Source organism: Symphalangus syndactylus, chromosome X (assembly GCF_028878055.3).
Source record: "Symphalangus syndactylus isolate Jambi chromosome X, NHGRI_mSymSyn1-v2.1_pri, whole genome shotgun sequence".
Classification (NCBI taxonomy): domain Eukaryota; kingdom Metazoa; phylum Chordata; class Mammalia; order Primates; family Hylobatidae; genus Symphalangus; species Symphalangus syndactylus.
Window position 1 is genome coordinate 82,520,791 of NC_072447.2, and position 26,502 is coordinate 82,547,292.

A 26,502-nucleotide genomic window follows, 5' to 3' on the forward strand; every position below is an offset into this window, starting at 1 on the left:
TTTTTTTCATTTGCTTAGTTTTCTATGTCACTATTGGAAATCTGTCCAAAGTTTATTACAGAATCACAAAACCCTTCTCAACAATATTTTTCTCATAATCAACTACATTAGGTAATCTATTAGTTTATTTCCCCTCACCATCCAGAGATATTCCCTTCAGAGCTTTTAGGTTGTTTTCTACATCCTCAATTCTGAAATTCTATGATAATGTGCCCCGGTACAGCTTTATTTGTCCTTTCCATTCATTGTGGTGGGTACTCAGGCCCTTTCAATCGAGAAACTCTTACTCTGAAGTTCTAGACACTTTTTTGGTGTTACTTTCTACGGCAAAAACCATGATAACTTTTGCACCAACCTATTATTTGACAATTTCCTCCCCTGCTTCTGGCCTCTCTAGAACTACCACTAGTCAGATGTTGGACTTTTTAGATAAATTCTCTTGTTTTCTAATCTTTTCTCTATATTCTCTCTCTCTTTTGGAGATTTCCTTGACTTTATTTCAGCAAAGACATTTCTCATTTCAAAAACCTTGTTCTCAGGTCGTTCCTTTATTTATTTATTTATTTACCAAACCCATTTTAAAATTTTGAAATATTTCAAGAGTGACACAATGAACAACTTTATATGCTTCTTCTAGTTTGGCAACCATTATTTTTTCCTACATTTGCTTTCTCCACTTCACCTTCTCTCTACATACACATGAATTTTTTGCTACTCAATCTGAGAATGAGCTGCAGACATCATTACACTTCACCCCTAAATATTTTATTAGCATGTATCTCCTAAAAACAAAGACATTCTCCTACATGACTGAAATACAACTATATCACACTCAGGAAATTTAACAATGGCCGGCCATGGTGGCTCATGCCTGTAATCCCAGTTCTTTGGGAGGCTGAGATGAGAGGATTGCTTGAGCCCAGGAATTTGAGACCAGCCTGGGCAACATGATGAGACACCCCCCGCCCATCTCTACCAAAAACAAACAAACAACAACAAAAACAAAAAACGAAAAAAAAAACACACAAAAAAACTGAACAATATGATACGATATTCTTATTTAACATACAGTCCATATTCAAACTTCATCAATTGTACCAATAATGTCCTTTATACTTTTTTTCCATCTAGGATCCAATCAGGATCAACACGTTGAATGTATAACAGCTTCGTTCTAGTCTGTGTGTGTTTGTGACATTGACATTTCTAAAATGTCCAGTCCTGTTTTTAAAAGACTGCCCTTCAATTTGTATTCATCTAGTTGTTTCTGATTATTAGATCTAGGCTAAACTTTTTTTTTTTTTTTTTTTTTTTTGAGATAGACTCTTGCTATGTTGCCCAGGCTGTTCTGGAACTTCTGGGCTCAGGTAATCCTCCCACCTCTGCCTCCCAAAGTGCTGTTATTACCAGCATGAGCCACCATGCCCAGCCCAAGTTAAACATTTTGGGTAGAAAGAAAAGATAATATATCTTCAGTGCATTACATCAGGAGGTACGTGAGTTCAATTTGCTCCATTACTGATATTAGGTTTGATCAATTGGTTAAGGTGACATCTACCAGTTTCTCTATTTCTCTATTTTCAAGGTATTTTTTCTCTAATTAGTATGTAATCTATGGTAATTTGAAACCGTGCAAATATTCTAGCCTCAATAGCTTTACACCATATGGTTTCAGGAACCAGTGAGGACCCTTACCTGAATCAATTATTACAATGGTGGCTGTAAAGTGTGATTTTCTAAATTTGTAATTCCTTTTACATTTCATGTGTTAGTTGGCTTTCTTCTTAAAGGGGAATTGTCCCTTTCCCCTTCATGATTTTTGTTTTAGCAGTATCCTCATGGATGCATAGATGTTTTTTATTCAATGTATTATAATTAATTAGTGTCATTATTCTTTTTATGCCCCAATTGGCTAGTGGGAGCTCATTCAAAATGGATCCTGTGACCTCATGACTTGTGTTCATTAGTTTCCCTGACCCAGATCAGGAATCAACTACTTCTCCAAAGAGTCTTGGTTCCTTTTAGTGAGGAACAGTATTTAGTGCCCAAGATCTGGGTGCCAAGTATACTTATTACTACTGGGTTTTCACAGCTTCTAGGTCTCTTCAGTAAATAGAGTTAGGACATTTTTTTTAAATCATAAGTTCAGACTGATAATACTATTCCAATATATCGCAAGGTTCTCTTCTTCTTTGCCAATTCTGTATTTGTATCTTTCTTCTCCCAAGAGATCTGTTTCCCAACATCAATGTATTTACTCATAAGCTCAGTCTTACACTATACACAAAAATAGCCTCAAAATGGTTACCCCCACACTACTACCTACAACAAAGTTCAAATTTCCTTTGGGTTATTTTTGTCTTTATAATATATTCCACTAAGGGTATATAATCATAGTAATATATGCAAAAGTTACTTGGCTTAATTCTATTTTTCTTCTGTGTGGTTATGTTAGCAATTTTATATGCAATTAGTTTTACTTCTTTCTGTTTGTATTCAATTTTTACTTTTCCCCTATCCTTGTTGATTTAATTTTATTTTTGAAGGTATAAAAACACTAAGCATGGTTCAAAAGCAAAATAAATATTAAAACTTCATTCTCTTTTCCGTATCTCTTCTAAACCTTTGTACCCATGTCCCATAGGCAGCCAATTGCTTTAGTTTCTAGTTTATTCTTTGAGTTTCTTTTTGCAAAAATAAACAGATACACATATATTCTTTTTTCCTTATCTTCTTTGCAATAGGTAGCATGCTATATTCTCTTTTGTATCTTACTTTTTTTTTCCACTTACCAATATATTCTACAGATCATGCCATATAAGTTTCCTTCACTTTTTTTTTTTAATTTTTGGAGACAGAGTCCTGCTATGCTGTCCAGGCTGGTCTCCACCCCCTAGGCTCAAGTCATCCTCTCGCCTCAGCCTCCCAAGTGGCTGGGATGACAGGTTACTTTTTTTTTTCTTCTGTCCTTATTTTAGAAATACTGTATTTTCCACAATTTCTGAGAATATTAAGAAAGTCTACATTTTCCATTGAGTTCCTTTTTTCTCTGCTTTGGAGGTCCATTCGCTGACATTTAAGAATAGAGCATTGAAAGGCTGACTGGAAGCTCTGTGTGCATTAATATGCCTTTCTAAACCAGTGGACTTCATGGTAGGATGATTATGTAGATACCTGGACACTTTGTTGGGGTTCTCAAATACAAGTATCTGTTTTTTTTTTTTTCCCCAGTGGCTGCTTTTGTTTTCTCCAGAGAAGAATCCTCCAGGGTGGAGCCAAGATGGCCAAATAGGAACAGCTCCGGTCTACAGCTCCCAGCATGAGCAACACAGAAGACAGGTGATTTCTGCATTTCCATCTGAGGTACCGGGTTCATCTCACTAGGGAGTGCCAGAAAGTGGGTGCAGGACAGTGGGTGCAGCACACCGTGCGCAAGCCAAAGCAGGGCGAGGCATCGCCTCACTCAGGAAGTGCAAGGGTTCAGGGAGTTCCCTTTCCTAGTCAAAGAAAGGGGTGACAGACGACACCTGGAAAATCGGGTCACTCCCACCCTAATACTGCGTTTTTCCAATGGGCTTAAAAAACGGCCCACCAGGAGATTATATCCTGTGCCTGGCTTGGAGGGTCCTACGCCCACGGACTCTTCCTGACTGCTAGCATAGCAGTCTGAGATCAAACTGCAAGGCGGCAGCAAGATTGGGGAAGGGGCACCTGCGATTGCCCAGGCTTCATTAGGTAAACAGAGAAGCCGGGAAGCTCGAACTGGGTGGAGCCTACCACAGATCAAGGAGGCCTGCCTGCCTCTGTAGGCTCCACCTCTGGGGGCAGGGCACAGACAAACAAAAAGACAGCAGTAACCTCTGCACACTTAAATGTCCCTGTCTGACAGCTTTGAAGAGAGCAGTGATTCTCCCAGCATGCAGCTGGACATCTGAGAATCGGCAGACTGCCTCCTCAAGTGGGTCTCTGACCCCCGAGGAGCGTAACTGGGAGGCACCCCCCAGTAGAGGCAGACTGCCACCTCATACAGCTGGGTACTCCTCTGAGACAAAACTTCCAGAGGAACGATCAGGCAGCAGCGTTTGCGGGTCACCAATATCTGCTGTTCTACAGCCACGGCTGGTGATACCCAGGCAAACAGGGTCTGGAGTGGACCTCCAGCAAACTCCAACAGACCTGCAGCTGAGGGTCTGGTCTGTTAGAAGGAAAACTGACAAACAGAAAGCACATCCACAATAAAAACCCATCTATAAGTTACCATTATCAAAGACCAAAAGTAGATAAAACCACAAAGATGGGGAAAAAACAGAGCAGAAAAACCAGAAACTCTAAAAAGCAGAGCGCCTCTCCTCCTTGAAAGGAACGCAGCTCCTCAGCAGCAACGGAACAAAGCCACATGGAGAATGACTTTGACGAGTTGAGAGAAGAAGGCTTCAGATGATCAAACTACTCCGAGCTACAGGAGGAAATTCAAAACAATGGCAAAGAAGTTAAAAACTTTGGAAAAAAAATTAGACGAATGGCTAATTAGAATAACCAATGCAGAGAAGTGCTTAAAGGACCTGATGAAGCTGAAAGCCACGGCTCGAGAACTATGTTAAGAATGCAGAAGCCTCAGGAGCCGATGCGATCAACTGGAAGAAAGGGTATCACTGATGGAAGATGAAATGAATGAAATGAAGTGAGAAAGGAAGTTTAGAGAAAAAGGAATAAAAAGAAACGAACAAAGCCTCCAAGAAATACGGGACTATGTGAAAAGACCAAATCTACGTCTGATTGGTGTACCTGAAAGTGACGGGGAGAATGGAACCAAGTTGGAAAACATTCTGCAGGATATTATCCACGAGAACTTCCCCAATCTAGCAAGGCAGGCCAACATTCAGATTCAGGAAATATAGAGAACACCAAAAAGATACTCCTCGAGAAGAGCAACTCCAAGACACATAATTGTCAGATTCACCAAAGATGAAATGAAGGAAAAAATGTTAAGGGCGGCCAGAGAGAAAGGTCCGGTTACCCACAAAGGGAAGCCTATCAGACTAACAGTGGATCTCTCCGCAGAAACTCTACAAGCCAGAAGAGAGTGGGGGCGAATATTCAACATTCTTAAAGAAAAGAATTTTCAACCCAGAATTTCATAGCCAGCCAAACTAAGCTTCATAAGTGAAGGAGAAATAAAATACTTTACAGACAAGCAAATGCTGAGAAATTTTGTCACCACCAGGCCTGCCCTACAAGAGCTCCTGAAGGAAGCACTAAACATGGAAAGGAACAACCAGTACCAGCCACTGCAAAAACATGCCAAAATGTAAAGACCATCAAGGCTAGGAAGAAACTGCATCAAGTAACGAGCAAAATAACCAGCTAACGTCAAAATGACAGGACCAAATTCACACATAACAATATTAACTTTAAATGTAAATGGGCTAAATGCTCCAATTAAAAGACACAGACTGGCAAATTGGATAAAGAGTCAAGACCCATCAGTGTGCTGTATTCAGGAAACCCATCTCACGTGCAGAGACACACATAGGCTCAAAACAAAGGGATGGAGGAAGATCTACCAAGCAAATGGAAAACAAAAAAAGGCAGGGGTTGCAATCCTAGTCTCTGATAAAACAGACTTTAAATCAACAAAGATCAAAAGAGACAAAGAAGGCCATTACATAATGGTAAAGGGATCAACTCAACAAGAAGAGCTAACAATCCTAAATATATATATGCACCCAATACAGGAGCACCCAGATTCATAAAGCAAGTCCAGAGTGACCTACAATGAGACTTAGACTCCCACACAATAATAATGGGAGATTTTAACACCCCACTGTCAACATTAGACAGATCAATGAGACAGAAAGTTAAGAAGGATATCCAGGAATTGAACTCACCTCTGCACCAAGCGCACCTAATAGACATCTACAGAACTCTTCATCCCAAATCAACAGAATATACATTTTTTTCAGGACCACACCACACCTATTCCAAAATTGACCACATAGTTGGAAGTAAAGCTCTCCTCAGCAAATGTAAAAGAACAGAAATTATAACAAACTGTCTCTCAGACCACAGTGCAATCAAACTAGAACTCAGGATTAAGAAACTCACTCAAAACCGCTCAACTACACAGAAACTGAACAAGCTGCTCCTGAGAGACTACTGGGTACATAACGAAATGAAGGCAGACATAAAGATGTTCTTTGAAACCAACGAGAACAAAGACACAACATACCAGAATCTCTGGGACACATTCAAAGCAGTGTGTAGAGCGAAATGTATAGCACTAAATGCCCACAAGAGAAAGCAGGAAAGATACAAAATTGACACCCTAACATCACAATTAAAAGAACTAGAAAAGCAAGAGCAAACATATTCAAAAGCTAGCAGAAGGCAAGAAATAACTAAAATCAGAGAAGAACTGAAGGAAATAGAGACACAAAAAACGCTTCAAAAAATTAATGAATCCAGAAGCTGGTTTTTTGAAAAGATCAACAAAATTGATAGACCGCTAGCAAGACTAATAAAGAAGAAAAGACAGAAGAATCAAATAGACACAATAGAAAATGATAAAGGGGATATCACCACCGATCCCACAGAAATACAAACTACCAGCAGAGAATACTATAAACACCTCTATGCAAATAAACTAGAAAATCTAGAAGAAATGGATAAATTCCTCGACACATACACCCTCCCAAGACTAAACCAGGAAGAAGTTGAATATCTGAATAGACCAATAACAGGCTCTGAAATTGTGGCAATAATTAATAGCTTACCAACCAAAAAAAAGTCCAGGACCAGATGGATTCACATCCCAATTCTACCAGAGGTACAAGGAGGAACTGGTACCATTCCTTCTGAAACTATTCCAATCAACAGAAAAAGAGGGAAACCTCCCTAACTCATTTTATGAGGCCAGCATCATCCTGATACCAAAGCCTGGCAGAGACACAGCGAAAAAAGAGAATTTTAGACCAATATCCTTGATGAACATTGATAGAAAAGTCCTCAATAAAATACTGGCAAACCAAATCCAGCAGCACATCAAAAAGCCTATCCACCATGATCAAGTGGGCTTCATCCCTGGGATGCAAGGCTGGTTCTACATACACAAATCGGTAAATGTATTCTGGCATATAAACAGAACCAAAGACAAAAACCACATGATTACCTCAATAGATGCAGAAAAGGCCTTTGACAAAATTCAACAACGCTTCATGCTAAAAACTCTCAATAAATTAGGTATTGATGGGACGTATCTCAAAATAATAAGAGCTATCTATGACAAACCCACAGCCAATATCATCCTGAATGGGCAAAAACTGGAAGCATTCCCTTTGAAAACTGGCACAAGACAGGGATGCCCTCTCTCACCACTCTTATTCAATATACTGTTGGAAGTTCTGGCCAGGGCAATCAGGCAGGAGAAGGAAATAAAGGGTATTCAATTAGGAAAAGAGGAAGTCAAATTGTCCCTGTTTGCAGATGACATGATTGTATATCTAGAAAACCCCACTGTCTCAGCCCAAAATCTCCTTAAGCTGATAAGCAACTTCCGTAAAGTCTCAGGATAGAAAATCAAGGTACAAAAATCACAAGCATTCTTATACACGAATAACAGACAAACAGAGAGCCAAATCATGAGTGAACTCCCATTCACAACTGCTTCAAAGAGAATAAAATACCTAGGAATCCAACTTACAAGGGATGTGAAGGACCTCTTCAAGGAGAACTACAAACCACTGCTCAATGAAATAAAAGAGGATACAAACAAATGGAAGAACATTCCATGCTCATGGGTAGGAAGAATCAATATCGTGAAAATGGCCATACTGCCCAAGGTAATTTATAGATTCAATGCCATCCCCATCAAGCTACCAATGACTTTCTTCACAGAATTGGAAAAAACTACTTTAAAGTTCATATGGAACCAAAAACGAGCCTGCATGGACAAGTCAATCCTAAGCCAAAAGAACAAAGCCAGAGGCATCATGCTACCTGACTTCAAACTATACTACAAGGCTACAGTAAGCAAAACAGCATGGTGCTGGTACCAAAACAGAGATAAGATGAATGGAACAGAACAGAGCCCTCAGAAATAATGCCACATATCTACAACCATCTGATCTTTGACAAACCTGACAAAAACAAGCAATGGGGAAAGGATTTCCTATTTAATAAATGGTGCTGGGAAAATTGGCTAGCCATATGTAGAAAGCTGAAACTGGATCCCTTCCTTACACCCTATACAAAAATTAATTCAAGATGGATTAAAGACTTACATGTTAGACCTAAAACCACAAAAACCCTAGAAGAAAACCTAGGCAATACCATTCAGGACATAGGCGTGGGCAAGGACTTCATGTCTAAAACACCAAAAGCAATGGCAACAAAAGCCAAAATTGACAAATGGGATCTAATTAAACTAAAGAGCTTCTGCACAGCAAAAGAAACTACCATCAGTCAACAGGCAATGTACAAAATGGGAGAAAATTGTCGCAACCTACTCATCTGACAAAGGGCTAATATCCAGAATCTACAATGAACTCAAACAAATTTACAAGAAAAAAACAAACAACCCCATCAAAAAGTGGGCGAAGGATATGAACAGACACTTCTCAAAAGAAGACATTTATGCAGCCAAAAAACACATGAAAAAATGCTCATCATCACTGGCCATCAGAGAAATGCAAATCAAAACCACAATGAGATACCATCTCACAGCAGTTAGAATGGCGATCATTAAAAAGTCAGGAAACAGGTGCTGGAGAGGATGTGGAGAAATAGGAACACTTTTACACTGTTGGTGGGACTGCAAACTAGTTCAACCATTGTGGAAGACAGTGTGGCGATTCCTCAGGGATCTAGAACAGAAATACCATTTGACCCAGCCATCCCATTACTGGGTATATACCCAAAGGATTATAAATCATGCTGCTATAAAGACACGTGCACATGTATGTTTATTGCGGCACTATTCACAATAGTAAAGACTTGGAACCAACCCAAATGTCCAACAATGATAGACTGGATTAAGAAAATGTGGCACATATACACCATGGAATACTATGCAGCCATAAAAAATGATGAGTTCATGTCCTTTGTAGGGACATGGATGAAACCGGAAACCATCATTCTTAGTAAACTATCGCAAGGACAAAAAACCAAACACCGCATGTTCTCACTCATAGGTGGGAATTGAACAATGAGAACACATGGACACAGGAAGGGGAACATCACACTCCGGAGACTGTTGTGGGGTGGGGGGAGGGGGGAAGGATAGCATTAGGAGACATACCTAATGCTAAATGATGAGCTAATGGGTGCAGCACACCAACATGGCACATGTATACATATGTAACAAACCTGCACATTGTGCACATGTACCCTAAAACTTAAAGTATAATAGTAATAAAATTTAAAAAAAAAGAATCCTCCAATTATTTGCTGATGAGTTAAGGAGTAGTGATAGTAAAAATAAACAACTGGTTGGCAAAGTTCTTGGAGCCAGTGGCACAAGAGGGTCTGTGGTCCTATCCTTTCGTATGTTTTGATTTTCAGTTAATCTCTCCCTTCATTGTTAATGTGCCTGGTGGTCTGCTTGTGTTCAAAGCCAGTAATTTCCTGATAAGTAAATATCCAGACTCTCGCTAAGGTTAGGAAGGAGTATAAACACCAGGCTGTGGGGGTGAGAAAGGGACCTGGGAACTTTATTTCTTATGTAGTCCTACACTTAATTCTGTTACTTTCAACCTCATGCTTATCGCCACTTTTCATCATACCTGGTGCCTTCAATTCCTGAGCCTTTTCGGGGGTCTACAACATGAATCAACTTGCTTTTTTTTAAATTGATGTCTCTCTCTTTTGACACACAGTATTCAACTTTTTAGCTCTGCTAATCTATCTACTTACCAGTTTATCCCAATTTGCTGGTATCTCTTGTCCACTGTTACTCTTTGTCCTTATGGCTTTATACTTATTATACTTATTTTATTTCTTCACTTTCATTTTAGTATGGTTAGGGAAAGAAGAGATAAACAAATGTATCCAATCTCCCATGTTTAACTAGAAGTTCCCTAGATATGCCGTCTTAACGTTAACACTACTACAAGAAGTTGCTGACAGAACACAGGAGGTGACAGATTATTAGTGAAAGCTAAGGTCATATTAGTTTCTGCATAATCAGACAACTATAGAATTATCAAATTATGAATAATAAAGAGATTCTTGTTTAGATACTGTTGCTATGATCATTAATAAATTAGGTCCCATTATAACCCAAAATCCAAGTGGCAATGGTGTAAAATAAGTGTATAGATACTGTGAATTACATGGCATGAGGTGTAGGTAATCACATGCCTGCTAATGTATTTTAACAACTTCTATTTGTAAGAAAAGGCTCTTACTACTTGGCTGCATAGAATCAGAAAGCTTATAAAAAAGTAGCAGATTTTATTTAAGATTCTTGAACATCAATGACATAATAAGGTATATTGACAAAATTTCTCATTTAAGACATTCTGGTACAACCATACTGGAAAAATCAGTTTGGTAATGAATGTAAATATTTAAGAATAAGCCAACAGAAAGGCCTAGGGTCACAAGTATGCAAGCAACTTATGAAGGTAATAATATACAAACCACAACACTGAATACCCTATAAGAAATGTTAGTGGAGTGAAAAAGTCCCTTTAAATAGCTCAATATACAGACAGTACATGAGAATGCTTCTCTCTAAACTCTTAGTACACAGGTTTTCAAAATGTGACCAGGCGTGATGGTTCACGCCTGTAATCCCAGCACACTTTGGGAGTCTAAGGTGGGCGGATCACTTGAGCTCAGGAGTTTAAGACCAATCCGGGCAACATGGTGAAACCCTATCTCTACAAAAAATTAGCTAGGTGTGTGGCACGTGCCTGTAGTCCCAGCTACTTGGGGGGCTGAGGTGGGAGGACTGCTTGAGCCCAGGAGTTCAAGGCTGCAGTGAGCCGAGATCGCGCCACTGTACTCCTGGGTGACAAAGTAAGACCCTGCCTCAAAAAGAAAAAAAAAAGCCAAAATGATAACGAATTGAAGATATATTTATTAGAAGGGAAAAATAATTACAGAAAAGGCTGAATGCAGGGTGGAAAACTGCATATGTTAGAAATAATCAAGTACTAGGGGGTGTGGGGAAAAGAGGTCCTTACAGAAAGGAGAAAAGAAAAATTACTGCAATTTTCAAATCTACCCATCACAATAGTGGTACTCTGATTTGTCTAGACTTTTACAGTATACTCATATAGTAATTCCCTTAGAAGAGATAAAGCAGGCTATCTTTTTTCTTACTTTCCCGAGAAGGAAAAACATAAAATAAAAATGACCATGTTTGAAAATGACCACTTTATTTTATGGTAATTTTAACCATCAATGGTATGTGCAGGTATTAGAAAAATAAAAACATACAATACAGCAAAGACACTGAGCAAAGAGTCTATTCAGAGCAAAAATGAAGGCAGAAAAGTTATTTTATATATGCACCATTGAAAACCTGCTTCTATCGTGAAGATTTAATGCTTTCCTGATTAAACTTTTGCTTGTAATACTTTAATAGAGAATGAGTTAATATAGTTTATTTCTTCTTGGAAGTGACATGCATTATTTCCAATCAACAGGGGCTAAAAATAGAATCATAACAGGATTCAGTCTCAACCAAATAATGTAAGAAACAATATTTAAGCTTCTTGTATCTATAACAATTTCCAGTGTTCCTCAAATACTAAACTTTAAAGTTAAATCTCTTACCTGGTCCAAGACAATGATTTCATCTGCATCAACCACTGTTGACAATCTGTGTGCAATGAAAATAGAAGTTCTGTGTTTGACCACATCCTTCATGGCACCAAGAATAGTCTGCAAGTTTGGTAATATGAAGAACAGGAGAAAATAAAAAGAACTACACATTAGGCAAATGTAAATTAAAATAATCATACATTTCCTAAAGGAACATAAAAAATGCCAGTTAATTTTTTATTATGTAAACTTTATACTGATACCAAATATTAGACCTAATCTAATAACTGCTAAAAGGAAGGGGAGAAAGCAAAAAGAGAAGGCAACTATGATCACATTATCATGGAAAAAAATTCTTTAAGATAGGCAACATTTCTCTAAATTACAAAATCTGGGAGAAAGTAGATATTTTCTATACAAGTAAACAAATAAACAACAACTCTCATGATATCAGGAACATAGCCACATATAATGTTTACCAATGAGAACAAAACTAAAATGAGGAGAGACTTAAGTGTAGGGCACAGAGAAATTCAAAATAATCCAAAGATAGGGAGATTCAAAGAGTATAGGAACATTTGCTTTTCCTTAGTTCAAACTCAGAGGACAGAAGGGGAAACAATGATAACTGTATATTTTTAACTACAGAAACCTCTTTTTCAAAAGCATTCTGACTTCCTAATGCATCCTGGAAATACATTTTTGTTTATTCCCTGTAAAGTATAAGAGTTGTATATATATTCAGCTATACTTGGAAACCTGGGTCTAAGTACAGCAAGCTAGATGGAAATAGCAGTGTGGGGGATGGGGATATACCCAAATTTCCTACGGGTATTTCTGAACATTTTATTTATTAAAGGAATAAAATTATCAAGAGCAGATGGTTACCCAGGAAAAGATCTTATTTTACCAGGGCAGACTGATAATAAGGTACAAGGCCAATACTAAGAAAGCCTGTCATGTTTGTGAAGACTCCTTTTTTTAACCTTTAACAACTTAAACTCTGACATCCTACTGAAGACTCTGGACTTTTTAAAAAGGCCCATTAAAATTTACCACATCTTCCAATAACTCCTCCCCTTGGGGGGTGGTCTATGGGCTCTTAATGGGTTATGCTCTCTGACATAATAAAGCTGTGTGACTCAAATAATGACTGTTGGTAGGTCTTTTAGTTTGTGGTAGTATGACACATTTTTAGGTAAAAAGTTCTTATAAGAATGTTCCTATTTTTCCTATGAATGAGGTCTGGTCCTGCTTATGGGTCACTTTAAATATATACTAACCAATTCACTTCAAAATTAAATTGCTTTAAATATGCTGCAGATCAAACAATGGGCCCTGAAACTTAACTCCGTATGAAAATATTATGTCACACAGCCCGCAAAGCCGAATTAGGCCTATCCTTCAACACTAGGTTTATACTATGTATTGAATTAAAAGGTAGTTGAATGAAGGCAATTGACAAATGCATCTGCCTATCTTCAGTTCTAGATTAAGGGGATATGATAATGAAATTACCATTGTTGTTGAGACTTTTGTATGTAATGTAAAGATGTTGCTATGAAATCTAATGCAGCTGTGGGGCAATGTCATGACATCAGTGTCACATCTTGGTGTTTCATAACACTTCCAGTGAAATGAATACAAATTGATACCAGCACTGCAGGTTGTGTATGCCTGACTTGCATCTCATGAGTCACTCCATGATAAGTGAAAGGCTTTCTGGTATGTACTATGTCACAGGTTTCACAATCACTTCCATGACTATTTTAATGAGTGTTCAGTGGCAATAGGAGAGAGACTAAAACTTTCTTCCTTTGTCAGCATATCAGGTGATTCCTATAGCTTTGTAAGATGCAAGGGCAATACAACAACAGCATAAGGTATCACATAGTTCCAAAAGGAGACACATTTGCAAATGGACTTAACACTGTGGTATCTCTAGTTCATTGCAACCTGGCATTCTTACCATCAATACTTGCCATATGGAAAAAGGGGGATAGGCATTTTGCTCTATAGCACTTATTATTGAAGTTTATTCAAAATACAAAGTAATGCAGCCATTTTACTGAAACTTCCAAGTAGAAAAGTTAAACATTGAAGAGCTTTATATTTTAATCATAACTTACCTCTTCAGTAATCGAATCTAACGATGAAGTAGCTTCATCATAGAGTATGAGTGGGGGGTCCTTCAAAATGGCTCTTGCAATTGCTACTCTTTGCTTTTCTCCTCCTGGTAAAGGAAAATTTCACTTTAAGGAAGCACAGTGCATGCATATTTTATGTTTTTAGTGTTTCCATTGATTACAACCACCAAGTAATACACTGAACATTTCCTTATTCTCCTGATCACAGTTCATTTTACTGACTTGTAGAGTTGAAGTTCATATATAATATCTTTTGACAAATTATATTCCCTGAAACATGAATGCACTACTGAATTCTGACTTCATAGCAGGTGGGAAGAATGAGAATGAGGCAGGAAGGTAACAACTTTGATTCTACTATTATTCTTCTAACAGAAGTATGCTCATTATATGTTACTTTATATTACAGATAATTCTCAATGAACAGCAATCTCAGAAAAATTTCAATGACAGAATTGACAATGCCAAAAAATCAATATCTGAAACCTGAAACTTGAAGACATTAAACTATGAATAACTGAATTTGTCTCTTAAGATAAAAAAGTAGCATTCAGCCAGTATTCTCAAGGATTGTTTTTTGATAGAAAGCTATTATTTTCACAGCATTCTTCAAAGTTAAAGGCATATACTAGATATCTCTTCCTTTATTTAGGTATTTATTATAGATCTCTAGCATATCAAATTTTTAAAATAGAAAGGATACAGGCCCAGAAAAGTTAAGTGATTTGCTCAAGGTCACCGAGCAAGAATCTGGACTAGACCCATTCCAGTCCAATGCTCTTCTTATCACAATGTGTAAGCCCACATTTATCCCTAAATACAAGAATAACTATTTAGAAAGTATTTCTTAAATAAATAGTGAAAATATGTAGTGAAATGTATAGAAACCTTTCTTTTATTACTGGGACTACTGTAGGTCTAAGGTCATCAATTTGATATAGAACTATAGTTGGAAGTACAGAAGATGGTACTCTGCTGACTAAGTCCCTTTTGGCTTCTTTTCTTGTCTATTATACATTATCAATGTCTGAAAAAACATATTTTTCAGCTTAAGTAACCTCTTTAGGGAATAAGCTCTATCCATTACCTGGTACATTAAATATTTTTATTTTTACTTGTTCTACAATTATTATCTTTGGCCTATAAAGGGGTTCCTTATTTTTAATATTAGTAAGTTTATATTTATGCTAGCCATACGCTTCCCCACCTCACAAGATCAAAATTCTCCTAACAAGGCAGGTACCATAAGTACAATCTTCCTGCCTATCTATCAGCCCAGTAGCAGAAAGTTCCTCAAAGAAGTAGATATTCAGAGGAAGGACTAGTTTTGAAGTGCCTCTCAAATTTCAAGTGGAAACCAACTCAGTTGTAATTCTATTCAACAGTATTTTGGAACTTGGAGAAGGAATGTCTGTTTATTCTCTAACATAATTATTAGCATAGATGCTAAATAATAAATTGCTCATTTTGAGAGGTTTGGTTGTAAGGAAATGAGAAATAGGTAAGAATAAAATTTCTTTAGCTATTCCTATCCCTCAAAGGCATGCAGAAAGGAAAAATAAGATTAGAAAATGGAACACAGCATAGCTGGCTGAGGCAAAGTCATGCATTAAGAGGGCTAGTTCATATTACATGATAAATTAGGGATCGCCAGAATTAGTCAAACGGACACATAATTTGGGGGTGGGCCAGATAATTGGAAATTACTGCTATTAAAAGCAGTAATAAAGTGTAAATGTGGACTGGAATGATACCGGCATCTTATACTACCAGATAATGACCCAATCAACTTAACTTGGAAATAATCTTTGCTTACAATTTTCTAAACTTAGCCCAAAACTTTCTAACAGACTGCCAATTCCTGAGTAACAGGCCTGTTTATGCTTCATTTTTTTAACTTTCAAACCATTTAGCATAGTAGCTTGCACATAGTGTGTATTTAATAAATGAAGTCAGTTTATAATGAAGAGGAATGTGGATTCGTTAAAATTCATATAGAGTATTTCTCATTCTATTTTTGCCTTACCTCTATCTATAATCGATACATTTCCTCCCCAAAATAAACTAGACATTGCTATACTTTTGAAATTCAAATAATTTGGGGGTAAAGAAACATTTTTCTGCATCCTCCAAAAAAAAAAAATCAGTCATTTTAGGGTAATTGATTCTTAAACCTAGCAATCTCATAATTAAACATTTAACAAGAAATGTATAAGCCTCAAAATATCCTTGGCCACAGAACAAAGGACATGAAAATAAATTTGGCTGTAAGGAAAGTATAGCAGTTAACAGGATCAAATATAAAGAGGTTTCAAGTACTGAAAACATCTTCTAATGATCTAGGAAGTTATGATGAGAGATATACACTATTCATTATCAAATTACTTCTCCCTACTCTTACTACTTTCCCAGGTAAAGAACGATCTTGTTTTTTCTTTATCATGAAGACTGTAGATAACAAGTTAGTAATGATCTGAGCATATTTTGATAACTTACTTAATATCAAACACCTACAATGTTTGCAGCTGCAAGTGAAAAAAAAAAAAAGACTTGCATGACTTGAGAATAGTTACTAGTATGTTGAATTGGTTATAGTGAGGGCTAGGAGATTAGTAACCCAATCAAATGTGACTCCATGAGCACTACATTTGAAGTCTCTCATTATATTTTCTAAAAAATGGCTCTGACAAATTAGAGTTTGAAAGAAGTATACAAGAAGGGGGCAGGTCTAAAATCTCTGATCACCTGAAAGCTTGAGTCCTCGTTCCCCTACTTGGGTGTTGTATCCATGTGGCATTCGAAGAATTGCATCATGAAGTCCAGCTAATTTTGCCACCGCATACACTTCCTCAGGTGAAGCACTGATGTTTCCATATAAGAGGTTGTAATAAATAGTATTATGGAAGAGGACAGCATCCTGAAGCAGACATACTGAATGAATATATATCTATGTATCTATATATCTCTCTCTATATATGTTCATTATTAAAAATTCAAATAGTAAAGAGACAAAGGCATAAAGGGTAAAACATGACAGTCCCTTTCATCATCCCTCATCTGCGAAATCCCATTCCCTTCCCAGGGGTAGTCATCATAAACAATTTAGTGTGTATGATTCCAGACTTCTTCCTGTGAATTTATATACCTAAACATATGTTTTTCCCCCTAACAAAAGTATGGTCATTCTATACATATTATTTTGCAATTGCTTTTTTCAGTTAACATATCCTGGAGATTGTCCATGTCAATAACAGAAAACTAACTCATTCTTTTTAACAGTTGTATATTACATACTATGGAAATGTCATAATTTATTTATACATTCTCCTACTGATGGACATTAATGTGATTTCCAAGTTTATGCTACTACAATGTTTGAATAAAACATTATGTATATGACTTTGTACACCTGTGTGTTTCTGTAAGAAGAATTCCCAGAAGTAGACTGATGAGTTTAAAGTTAAACATACTTTTATCCTTTGATATTATTGCCCAAATGTCTTCTAAATATGGCCCTACCAGCAACCAATAATGTATAAGTACACACTAACCAATAGCATATGAGGGTGCCAGTTCCTCATATACTCAGAAACCCTGGATATTAATAATTTTTAGGTGTTGCTATTCTTAGGGGAAAAATGTGTTTTTTGTTTAAATTAGCATTTCCCTAATTACTAATGAGGTTTGAATATGTTTTCCTATGTTTCTAAGAAGCTTTGACATTGATATTAAAACAGAAAACAAAGAATTTATGCAATATATATATTTTTGGAGAAAGTTCACTTCAGGCATTCATTTGATATTTCAACTTATTCTCACATGGCACACTAAAGCTAATTTACTTCAAGGGAGCATCCATCCCCCAATTTTCTTTCAATCTCTAAATGGTTGGAAGGCTATGGTTAGGTGAAATAAAATGACTCCATTAGTTCACATTAACCAGGATACCCATCTTCTTTAACATCACAATCAGACCCAAAATTTCATATATTGCTTTAAATAGTATTTAAATCATTTATATACCTATTAATAAAATTTCTCATATTGAGATAATACTTAAACTCAATAAGCTCATTGTATAAACAGAAACTGCTTATTTTAAAATAATTTATATTTAGGAAAAAGCTAAATGTGCTAGATGGAAATTTTGAAAATATAAAAACTAATATAAATACTGATTTTTTGGTATAATTTCTGCTAAATGGGTAGATTTTAGCTGCTCTCATCACAAAAACATGGGTAACTGTGAGATGATGGACATGTTAATTTGCTTCTCTACAGTAATCTAATTATCTATATGTATCTCATAACATCATGTTAGATACCTTAAATATATACAAATTTAATAAATTAAAATTTAAAGAACCCATATTCCCATCATGTAGCAAGATCTAATATTACATTGATATTTTCTATCTTTTTTCTCTACTGCAATGTATTCATTTAATATTATAAAATCAGGATATTATATTTTGCTTGCTATCCTCCTTTTTAATACTTTGTATTTGCATATTTTTCATGACAATATTCTTTAAAAACACAAGACTTATGAATGGCTGCATGACTCTGATCCTATAATACTGTAACCATCTACTTACTGTTGGACATTTACATTGTTTCCAACTGATGCTACTATAAATAATGCTGTAATGAACATCTTTGCATATAAAGACTTGTTCACATCTGTTTATTTCCTTACTAAAATTTCCTAGAGGCAGAATTATTGGAATAAAGGGTATGAATATTTTTCAGGCACTTGATACACACTGCCAATTTGCTTGTCAAGAAAGCCGTATACTTCCACCAGCAAAACAAGAGATTGTCCATTTTACACAGCCTTGCCCAAACTGGATATTAGGAATTTCAAAATCCTTGCCAATCTGATAGGTGAAAAAATGACACGTATCCTGTTGTTGATTTAATTTATATTGCTAAGGCCTCCAATGAGGATGAGAGTCTTGTTTACTGATCATGTATATTTTCCCTTTGTGAATGTGTTACTTCTCAAAAGGATGAGGATAATTGTTACAACGCCCAAGAGAATGGCAGGAATCTATTTATATGGATGGGGACACTGAATCCTAAGTAGTCATAGCTCAGAATCCAGTTCACTTGACACATAGTTTAGATTAGTGTTTCTTTTTCTTTTTTTTTTTTCTTTTTTATTTTTGAGACTGAATCTAGCTCTGCTGCCCAGGCTGGAGTGCAATGGCGTGATCTCAGCTCACTGCAACCTCCGCCTCCTGGGTTCAAGCAATTCTCCCGCCTCAGCTTCCCAAGTAGCTGAGATTACAGATGCCTGCCACCATGCTCAGCTAATTTTTCTATTTTTACTAGAGACGGGGTTTCATCATGCTGGCCAGGGTGGTCTCCAACTCCCGAACTCAGGCGATTTGCCTGCCTCAGCCTCCCAAAGTGCTGGGATTACAGGCGTGAGCCACTGTGCCTGGCCTAGATTAGTGTTACTTAACATACAATCTATGAACCATCTATATCAGAATAACCTAGGAAGCATTTTCAAAAAGGCAGTTTTCTGGGCCCCACATAGTCCTCCAAAATCATAACTGGGGTATGTGAGAAAGAACTGGAATTATTAAATTAGATTATCTAATCCAATTTAAGTGACACGATTTATTTTTTAAATTTATAAATGATATTGTATATATTTAAGGTATAGAACATGATGTTATGAGATCCATATAGATAGTAAAATGATTACTATAGTGAACAAATTAACATATCCATCATCTCACAGTTACCCAATAATTTTTCTAAATGACTCATGCTGACTAATGTGGGATTTTCAGTGAAAAAGAGGACGGGAAGAGTCCATGTGTGGGATCATTTGGGGGACATTTTGCAAGCTACATATCCCCGTCCAATCACTCTCTTACAGTTCTTCTTCTCCCCATATTTTGATCTATTCTCCCAGGGATTTGATTCTGGCTCCAGAAATGAACTTTATAATACATAGTAGCTGCAACTAATTCCCAGGTCTCTCTATAAGCTTTCATCATAAAAAAGCTCACATCCTATAAGGCTATCTACTTCTTCACTTCTCAGACCTTACTTTGAATTTATTTTCCCTCCAAAGTAACACAATAAATGTTTATTAAATGTTTAACATGGGTTCGGCACTGTGCTTGGTACTGAGGGCAGAGTGGTTAACAAGGCATACAAAATTGAGGATGGCAGCCAAGCTACTTTGTAATGATTATAAATCCACTATGTTGAAAACTGCTCCAAATTACAATAGTAGTTTTCATTTTCTGAACAATTATGTGATAGACTCGGTATTTTACATTTATTATCTCTAATCCACAATAATTCTATCCTATAAGGTAAACGGCATCCTTATTTTACAGATAAGAAAATGCAGGCCCCAGGCCACAGAACTAATGACAATTAGAGATGGGGTTAGAATCCTGGTCTGTGCTCTTTCTATTCTATTATGCTATCATTCCAGGGCTTCCTATCATGCAGATTTTTCCTTCAAGTTTTTTTCTTTTCCTTTTTTAAAAAATCCCTTCTGATACCAGAATTTCGCTGGTAGGGTCTAATACTGACTACTTCAGTAGCATATGTTGATCCCTTGATTCAAATTGTTCTAGTTACAGACTGATCAACCCAATAAATCTTCCAAAAATTTGTTTTTTTTTCTGTTTTTAAATACCTGAGGTACCACTCCCACTGCCCTCCGAAGGCTTTCCAGGCTCACATCTTGTATATTTTGACCAGCAAGATAAATGCTACCCTTTTGAGGCTCATAGAAGCGAAACAATAGCCTCACTATTGTGCTTTTCCTGAAATTGGAGATGAAGAAAGGTTATTTAGCTCCTATTAATGTTAGGAAACCCCAGTTTTAAACCACAGTAATCATTTTCATTATGATAAAGAAAGAAATATTACATTGGGAATCATCAGTCTATAATACAGAATTTTACAAATAACTAAATTACCCACCCTGACCCACTACCTCCTACAATGGCCACTTTCTTTCCTGCAGGGACTTCAAAGGATATTCCACTAAGGACTTTCTGGCCCTCAATGTATTCAAAATGCACATTTTCAAAGGCCACGGTAGCTGTCTGTGGTGTGATCTGAAGGGGAGATGCCATCACTTTGTCCTAGCAGGGAAGAGAAAAAAAAAAGCCACTTTACGCACTGCCTATAGTACAGCTATGAAGACAATTTTCTAATTCACAGAAAAAGGAAATAATGGAAAAGAAGGAGGTTTATAAGTGGACTTAGACCACTTCCAAGCATGCATTTAAAGATTTGTTTTCTCACGCTTCATGGCTAAGGTAAAACAAACCCTGAATGTTTTGGTTTCTGAGCAACTTTTTTTGAGGTGGGGGTGAGGAGGGAGAAGGGATAATGGGCAGGGGAGGAAAGGGGCTGAGGATGCAAGGAGAGGCAATCATATATTCTATGTCATTATTAGATAAGTAAATTCAGTGTAAGTACAAATAATTCAACTTAACAAAATTTACTTTCTAGTATAATAGTCTTCATTAACATTGTAAGATCTTATTTATTTATTTATTTATTTTGAGACGGAGTTCGCTCTTGTTGCTCAGGCTGGAGTGCAATGGCAGGATCTTGGCTCACCGCAACCTCCACTTCCCGGGTTCAAGCGATTCTCCTGGCTCAGCCTCCCGAGTAGCTGGGATTACAGGCATATGCCACCACGCCCAGCTAATTGTGTATTTTTAGTAGAGACAGGGTTTCTTCATGTTGGTCAGGCTGGTCTCAAACTCTTGACCTCAGGTGATCCACTCGCCTCAGCCTCCCAAAATGCTGGGATTACAGGCATGAGCCACCATGTGTGGCCTGGTTTTTAAACATAGAAGTGAAAGCTCTAACAACCTCTTAATACAGGTGATAGCACCCCCGCCCCCACCAATTCCTGCAAGTAAAATAAATTGGTTTGCTAATGTGGTGATGTAGGAATATTCCTAGAATAATCCTACTAATAGGATGATGTTCACATACTTTTGAAAAGGTACTATATAGATTACTTACTTTAATTCGGGTGTCTACCTTGAGTAGAGTAAACAAGGTGTTCATATCTATGAGTGCTTGTCTAGTCTCTCTATATACAGTTCCCAGAAAGTTCAGGGGTAATGAAAGCTGAAAAAGCAGTCCATTCACCATTACTAGATCTCCAACAGTAAGGGTACCTTAACATGCAATTGGCAGAAGAAAAAAAGGGGTATTTTAGATAAATGTTACATATTTTTCCAATTTAAGATAGGTTTATAGTCTATTACCACAGAACAAAATATTCTTAATCAGCAACAACTCTTATGTCAACTCAATTTCAAAGCATTAATCCATGATTTAGGTAATACAGGGAACAGTATACATTAGGAATGGGAAAGACCCACCTATATATATATTATATATATATAGTATAATATATATATTACACTATATATAATATACAAAAAAGAATGGTTTGAGGATAGAAATTGAAGGCTAAAAATTTTCTTTTTTTCCCTAAGACACTAGCAATGGTTTCTTTGTAGTGTAAAACAGAAATTTAAAAATTAGTATACATTAAAAATTGGAGAAAATAGATATCACGATTAAGGATGATAAACCATTCTGATGTACATCAAGTTGAAGGAAATAAAATGAAACAACAACAACAACAAAATGTTGTTGTGACCTAAATATGTTTTCCACAGGTTTTCCACATATTTAGGTCACAGTGAATGAATGAATACTAACTGAGTGGTGGTGGGGAGGGTTTCCAGAAAGCAGGGACAGACATTTACTTTTGAAGTGTTTGGCAAGTAAAAAAAGGAGTAGAAAGATTAAAAGGTTCCCGGTAATTCTTAAAAAAAAGAGTGTTTGCAGTTTAGTGCTTTGAACTAAACACTAAATTAATTACATTGCTTTACAGGTCTACAAGAGAAATTAGAAAAACTAGATGCTAAAAAAAAAGTTGTTCTTAAAAGAACAGGTAGTTACAAACAGTAATCCCAATCAATGAGTGAGCCAGTGCTAAACAAAAGGAAGTTAAAAAACCATTATCAAACAATCAAGTAAATACATTCTGATACAAAGAGAAAAGTACTCCAAGGATGTTAAAGCACTTTAACATCCTTTATAATTAAGATAAGCATACACATTCCTTTCATTAATCTTTATTTATAAAAGTTGAACAGCCTGTAAATGTGATAGCCACAGACCCATTACCTGCCACAATTCCCTGACTGGCGAGCACCATTATAGCTGTTAAACCGACACTGAAAATAGCACTTTGACCAAAGTTCAGCATAGCCAGAGTAGAGGTACTTTTCAATGAAGCAGTCTCATACGTCTTCAAAAATCCATCATATCTCTGTGCTTCATATCTTTCATTATTAAAATACTACAAAATATATAAAAATAACTATGGGCAAGTATAATTAGAATTTATTCTCTTAAGTGATTAGTATACTTTTCATCAGACTTCATGTATGAATACAATTTTGTACTGTAGATTCCATTTTAAAAATTGACTCAATATATTGGACTATGATATCCCTGCAGTTTTCCATAATGAACTGTATTTGAAAAGTCCACAAAATTCACCCAACGAATATTTACTGAATGCTTAGCTAATTCCAACCCGATCTAAAACAAAATCTTCAGTGACACTTCCTTCACAAAGCCTTCCCCTGAGACTCTGAATTGACAATCCCCACTACCCTCACAACATTATGCCTTCTTATTTAGTCACCTGCATACTTAAATTCTCTTAGTACAGTATAAAATTCTGGGATAGCAGGGATTAGAAAGTAATCTTTTTTTACCACCCTCCCCTGTGAAAGCACTTAGAACACATAAGAGGCATTCAGTAACTATTTGTTAAATGGAAATATGAACAAATAAATGAAAGAATTAATGGGAAGCACTATGCTAGGCACTCTGAGGGATAGAAGAGAGTCAAGAATTTATATGCCAGTTTGATTAGCTTACTGTTCATTCTGAATCAAGATGCTAACGGTATACAGTTATGCATCACTTAACAACAGAGATATGTTCTGAGAAATGCATACTTTAGGTAATTTTGACTGTGCAATCATCATAGAGTGTACTTACACAAACCTAGATGGTATAGTCTACCACTCACCTAGACTATATGGTATAGCCTATTGCTCTTAGGCTATAAACCTGTACAGCACGTTACTGTATTGAATATTGTAGAAAATTGTAACACAATGGTATTTGTGTATCTAAACACAGAAAAGGTACAGTAAAAATATGGTAGAGAAGATTTGCAATGGTATATCTGTAGACAGCACTTATCATGAATGGATCTTGCAGGACTGAAAATGGCTCTAGGTGAGTCAGTGAGTGAGTGCTGAGTGAATATGGAGGCCTAGGGCATTACCGTACACTACTGTAGACTTTATAAACACTGTATGCTTAGGCTACACTAAATTTATTTAATATTTTCTTTCTTCAATAATACATTAAAATTAGCTTACTGTAACTTTTTACTTTACAAACTTAAATTTTTAAAAACTTTTTTACTCTGTTACAACTTGGCTTAAAACACAAACAAATTGTACAGCTGTACAAAAATATTTTCTTTCTTCATATCCTTATTCTATAGGCTATTTTCTATTTAATTTTTTTTTTTACTTTTTAAATTTTTTTGTTAAAAACTAAGACACAATCACACACATTAGCCTAGACCTACATAGGGTCAGGGTCAAATATCACTGTCTTCTACCTCCACAACTCGTTTTACTGGAAGGTCTCCAGGGGCAATAACATGCATGGAGCTGTTATCTCCCATGACAACAATGCCTTCTTCTGGAATACCTCCTGAAGGACTTACCTGAGGCTATATTACAGCTAACTTTGTTTTTAGAAGTAGAAGGCGTACACTCTAAAATAATGATTAAATGTGTAAAAATACATATACTAGTTAACATACTAGTTTATCATTATCAAATATTAAATGATGGGTCGCACAGCTGGTTTGTTTCCACTAGCATTACCAGAAACACATGAGTAATAGAGTAATGAATTGTGCTACAACATTACAATGGCTACAATGTCACTTGCTGACAGGAACTTTTCAATTCCATTATTATCTTATGGGACCAACATCACAGATGCCAAAACATCATTATACAGTGTGTGACTGTATTTATGATCACTTATAAATTAATTCAGAAGGTAAAAATCTGATAGTGCCAAACCAAAACCAAGAAGGAGAGAGGATAGTTTCTAAACAAAAGACAAACAATAAAATAGTATTATTCCATCACACCTAGAGATCATATCCTAACCGGAAGCTCTAATTTACAGTACCTATTAAATTAAATGGTAGATCAAATCTTAGTGCAGTGTGAAAGGCAGAGGAAAGTATAATTAAACATATTACCTTCACAGTTTCATAATTCAGCAGTGAGTCTATAGCAGCATTACCTGCATCATTATCTGCTTTGTTCATTTCTATTCTAAATCTAGTTCTGTAAGACAAAGATTTGCATAGGCATGAAATACATGTTATAAAAGCATAACAATTTCTAAATTTTATGTGGCTTCTAGGGAATAAATTACCTCCACCGTGTGACTGCAACTGTGAATGCTGTGTATGTACCAAGTGTTCCAAGGGTTACCAAAGCAAACTGGGCACCGCATTTGTAATACTAGAAAAGGAAGTCCAAAGAAGAAATGTGAAACAGTTATTGTTCTTGCCAAAGTTTGTAATACACAACAGCAAATCTCGGTCAAAAGATTTTAACAAAAATATGGTGGCAGGAAGTTTTGTACGTGAATGATGGGTGAAAAGTCAAATACTTTAGAAAATCTACTTTAGGAAACAAGGGAAGAAAGTCAAACTGCACTTGCTACATCAATAGTACCATCAAATACTAATAGGAAGATAGTACAATAAGCCTAAAGAGGAATAAAAAATATATACATATATTTTTAACTATAAAAGGTGAAATTGCTAATCATTAGAGAAATGCAAATCAAAACCACAATGAGATATCATCTCAGATGAGTCAGAATGGCTATTATTAAAAGGTCAAAAAATAACAGATGTTGTCAAGGTTGCAGAGAAAAGGGAACACTTATACGCTGCTGGTGGGAATGGAAATTAGTTCAGCCACTATGGGAAGCAGTTTGGAGATTTCTCAAAGAACTTAAAACAGAATTACCATTTGATCAAGCAATCCCATTACTGGGTATATATATTCAAAAGAACATAAATCATTCTGCCATAAAGACATACAAATGCGTATGTTCATTGCAGCACTATTCACAATAGCAAACACATGGATGCCGATCAATGGTGGACTAAATAAAGAAAATGTGGCCCATGTACACCATAAAAACAAAGTCATGTCCTTTGCAGCAACATGGATGCATCTGGAGACCATTATCCTAAGTGAATTAACTCAGGAACAGAAAACCAAATACCACATTTTCTCACTTATAAGTGAGAGCTAAACAATGAGTACACACAGACACAATGAGGGGAATGGACACTGGGGCCTATTGAGGGTGGAGGGTGGCAGATGGGTGAAGGTCAAAAAACTACCTATTAGGTACTATGCTCACTACCTGG

At 36.4% G+C, this 26,502-nt stretch overlaps 1 protein-coding gene across 17 annotated transcripts in view; it reads right to left on the minus strand.

The window, feature by feature from the left end:
• ABCB7 (ATP binding cassette subfamily B member 7) overlaps window positions 1-26,502 on the minus strand; it is a 181,533-nt gene that overhangs the window by 68,464 nt on the left and 86,567 nt on the right. For 13 of the 17 annotated variants that reach the window (XM_063634686.1, XM_063634691.1, XM_063634684.1 and 10 more), the window contains 9 exons: window positions 25,488-25,576; window positions 25,309-25,396; window positions 23,124-23,298; window positions 21,942-22,099; window positions 20,880-21,043; window positions 20,590-20,719; window positions 16,662-16,833; window positions 13,899-14,002; window positions 11,782-11,889 (listed from right to left, as the gene is read on the minus strand). In XM_063634686.1, the coding sequence (XP_063490756.1) occupies window positions 11,782-11,889; window positions 13,899-14,002; window positions 16,662-16,833; window positions 20,590-20,719; window positions 20,880-21,043; window positions 21,942-22,099; window positions 23,124-23,298; window positions 25,309-25,396; window positions 25,488-25,576 (1,188 nt within the window). Of the gene's footprint in view, window positions 1-1,281; window positions 11,655-11,781; window positions 11,890-13,898; window positions 14,003-16,661; window positions 16,834-20,589; window positions 20,720-20,879; window positions 21,044-21,941; window positions 22,100-23,123; window positions 23,299-25,308; window positions 25,397-25,487; window positions 25,577-26,502 lie in introns of those variants that run through there. The other 4 variants (XM_063634685.1, XM_063634683.1, XM_063634690.1 and 1 more) reach the window with 1 other exon arrangement.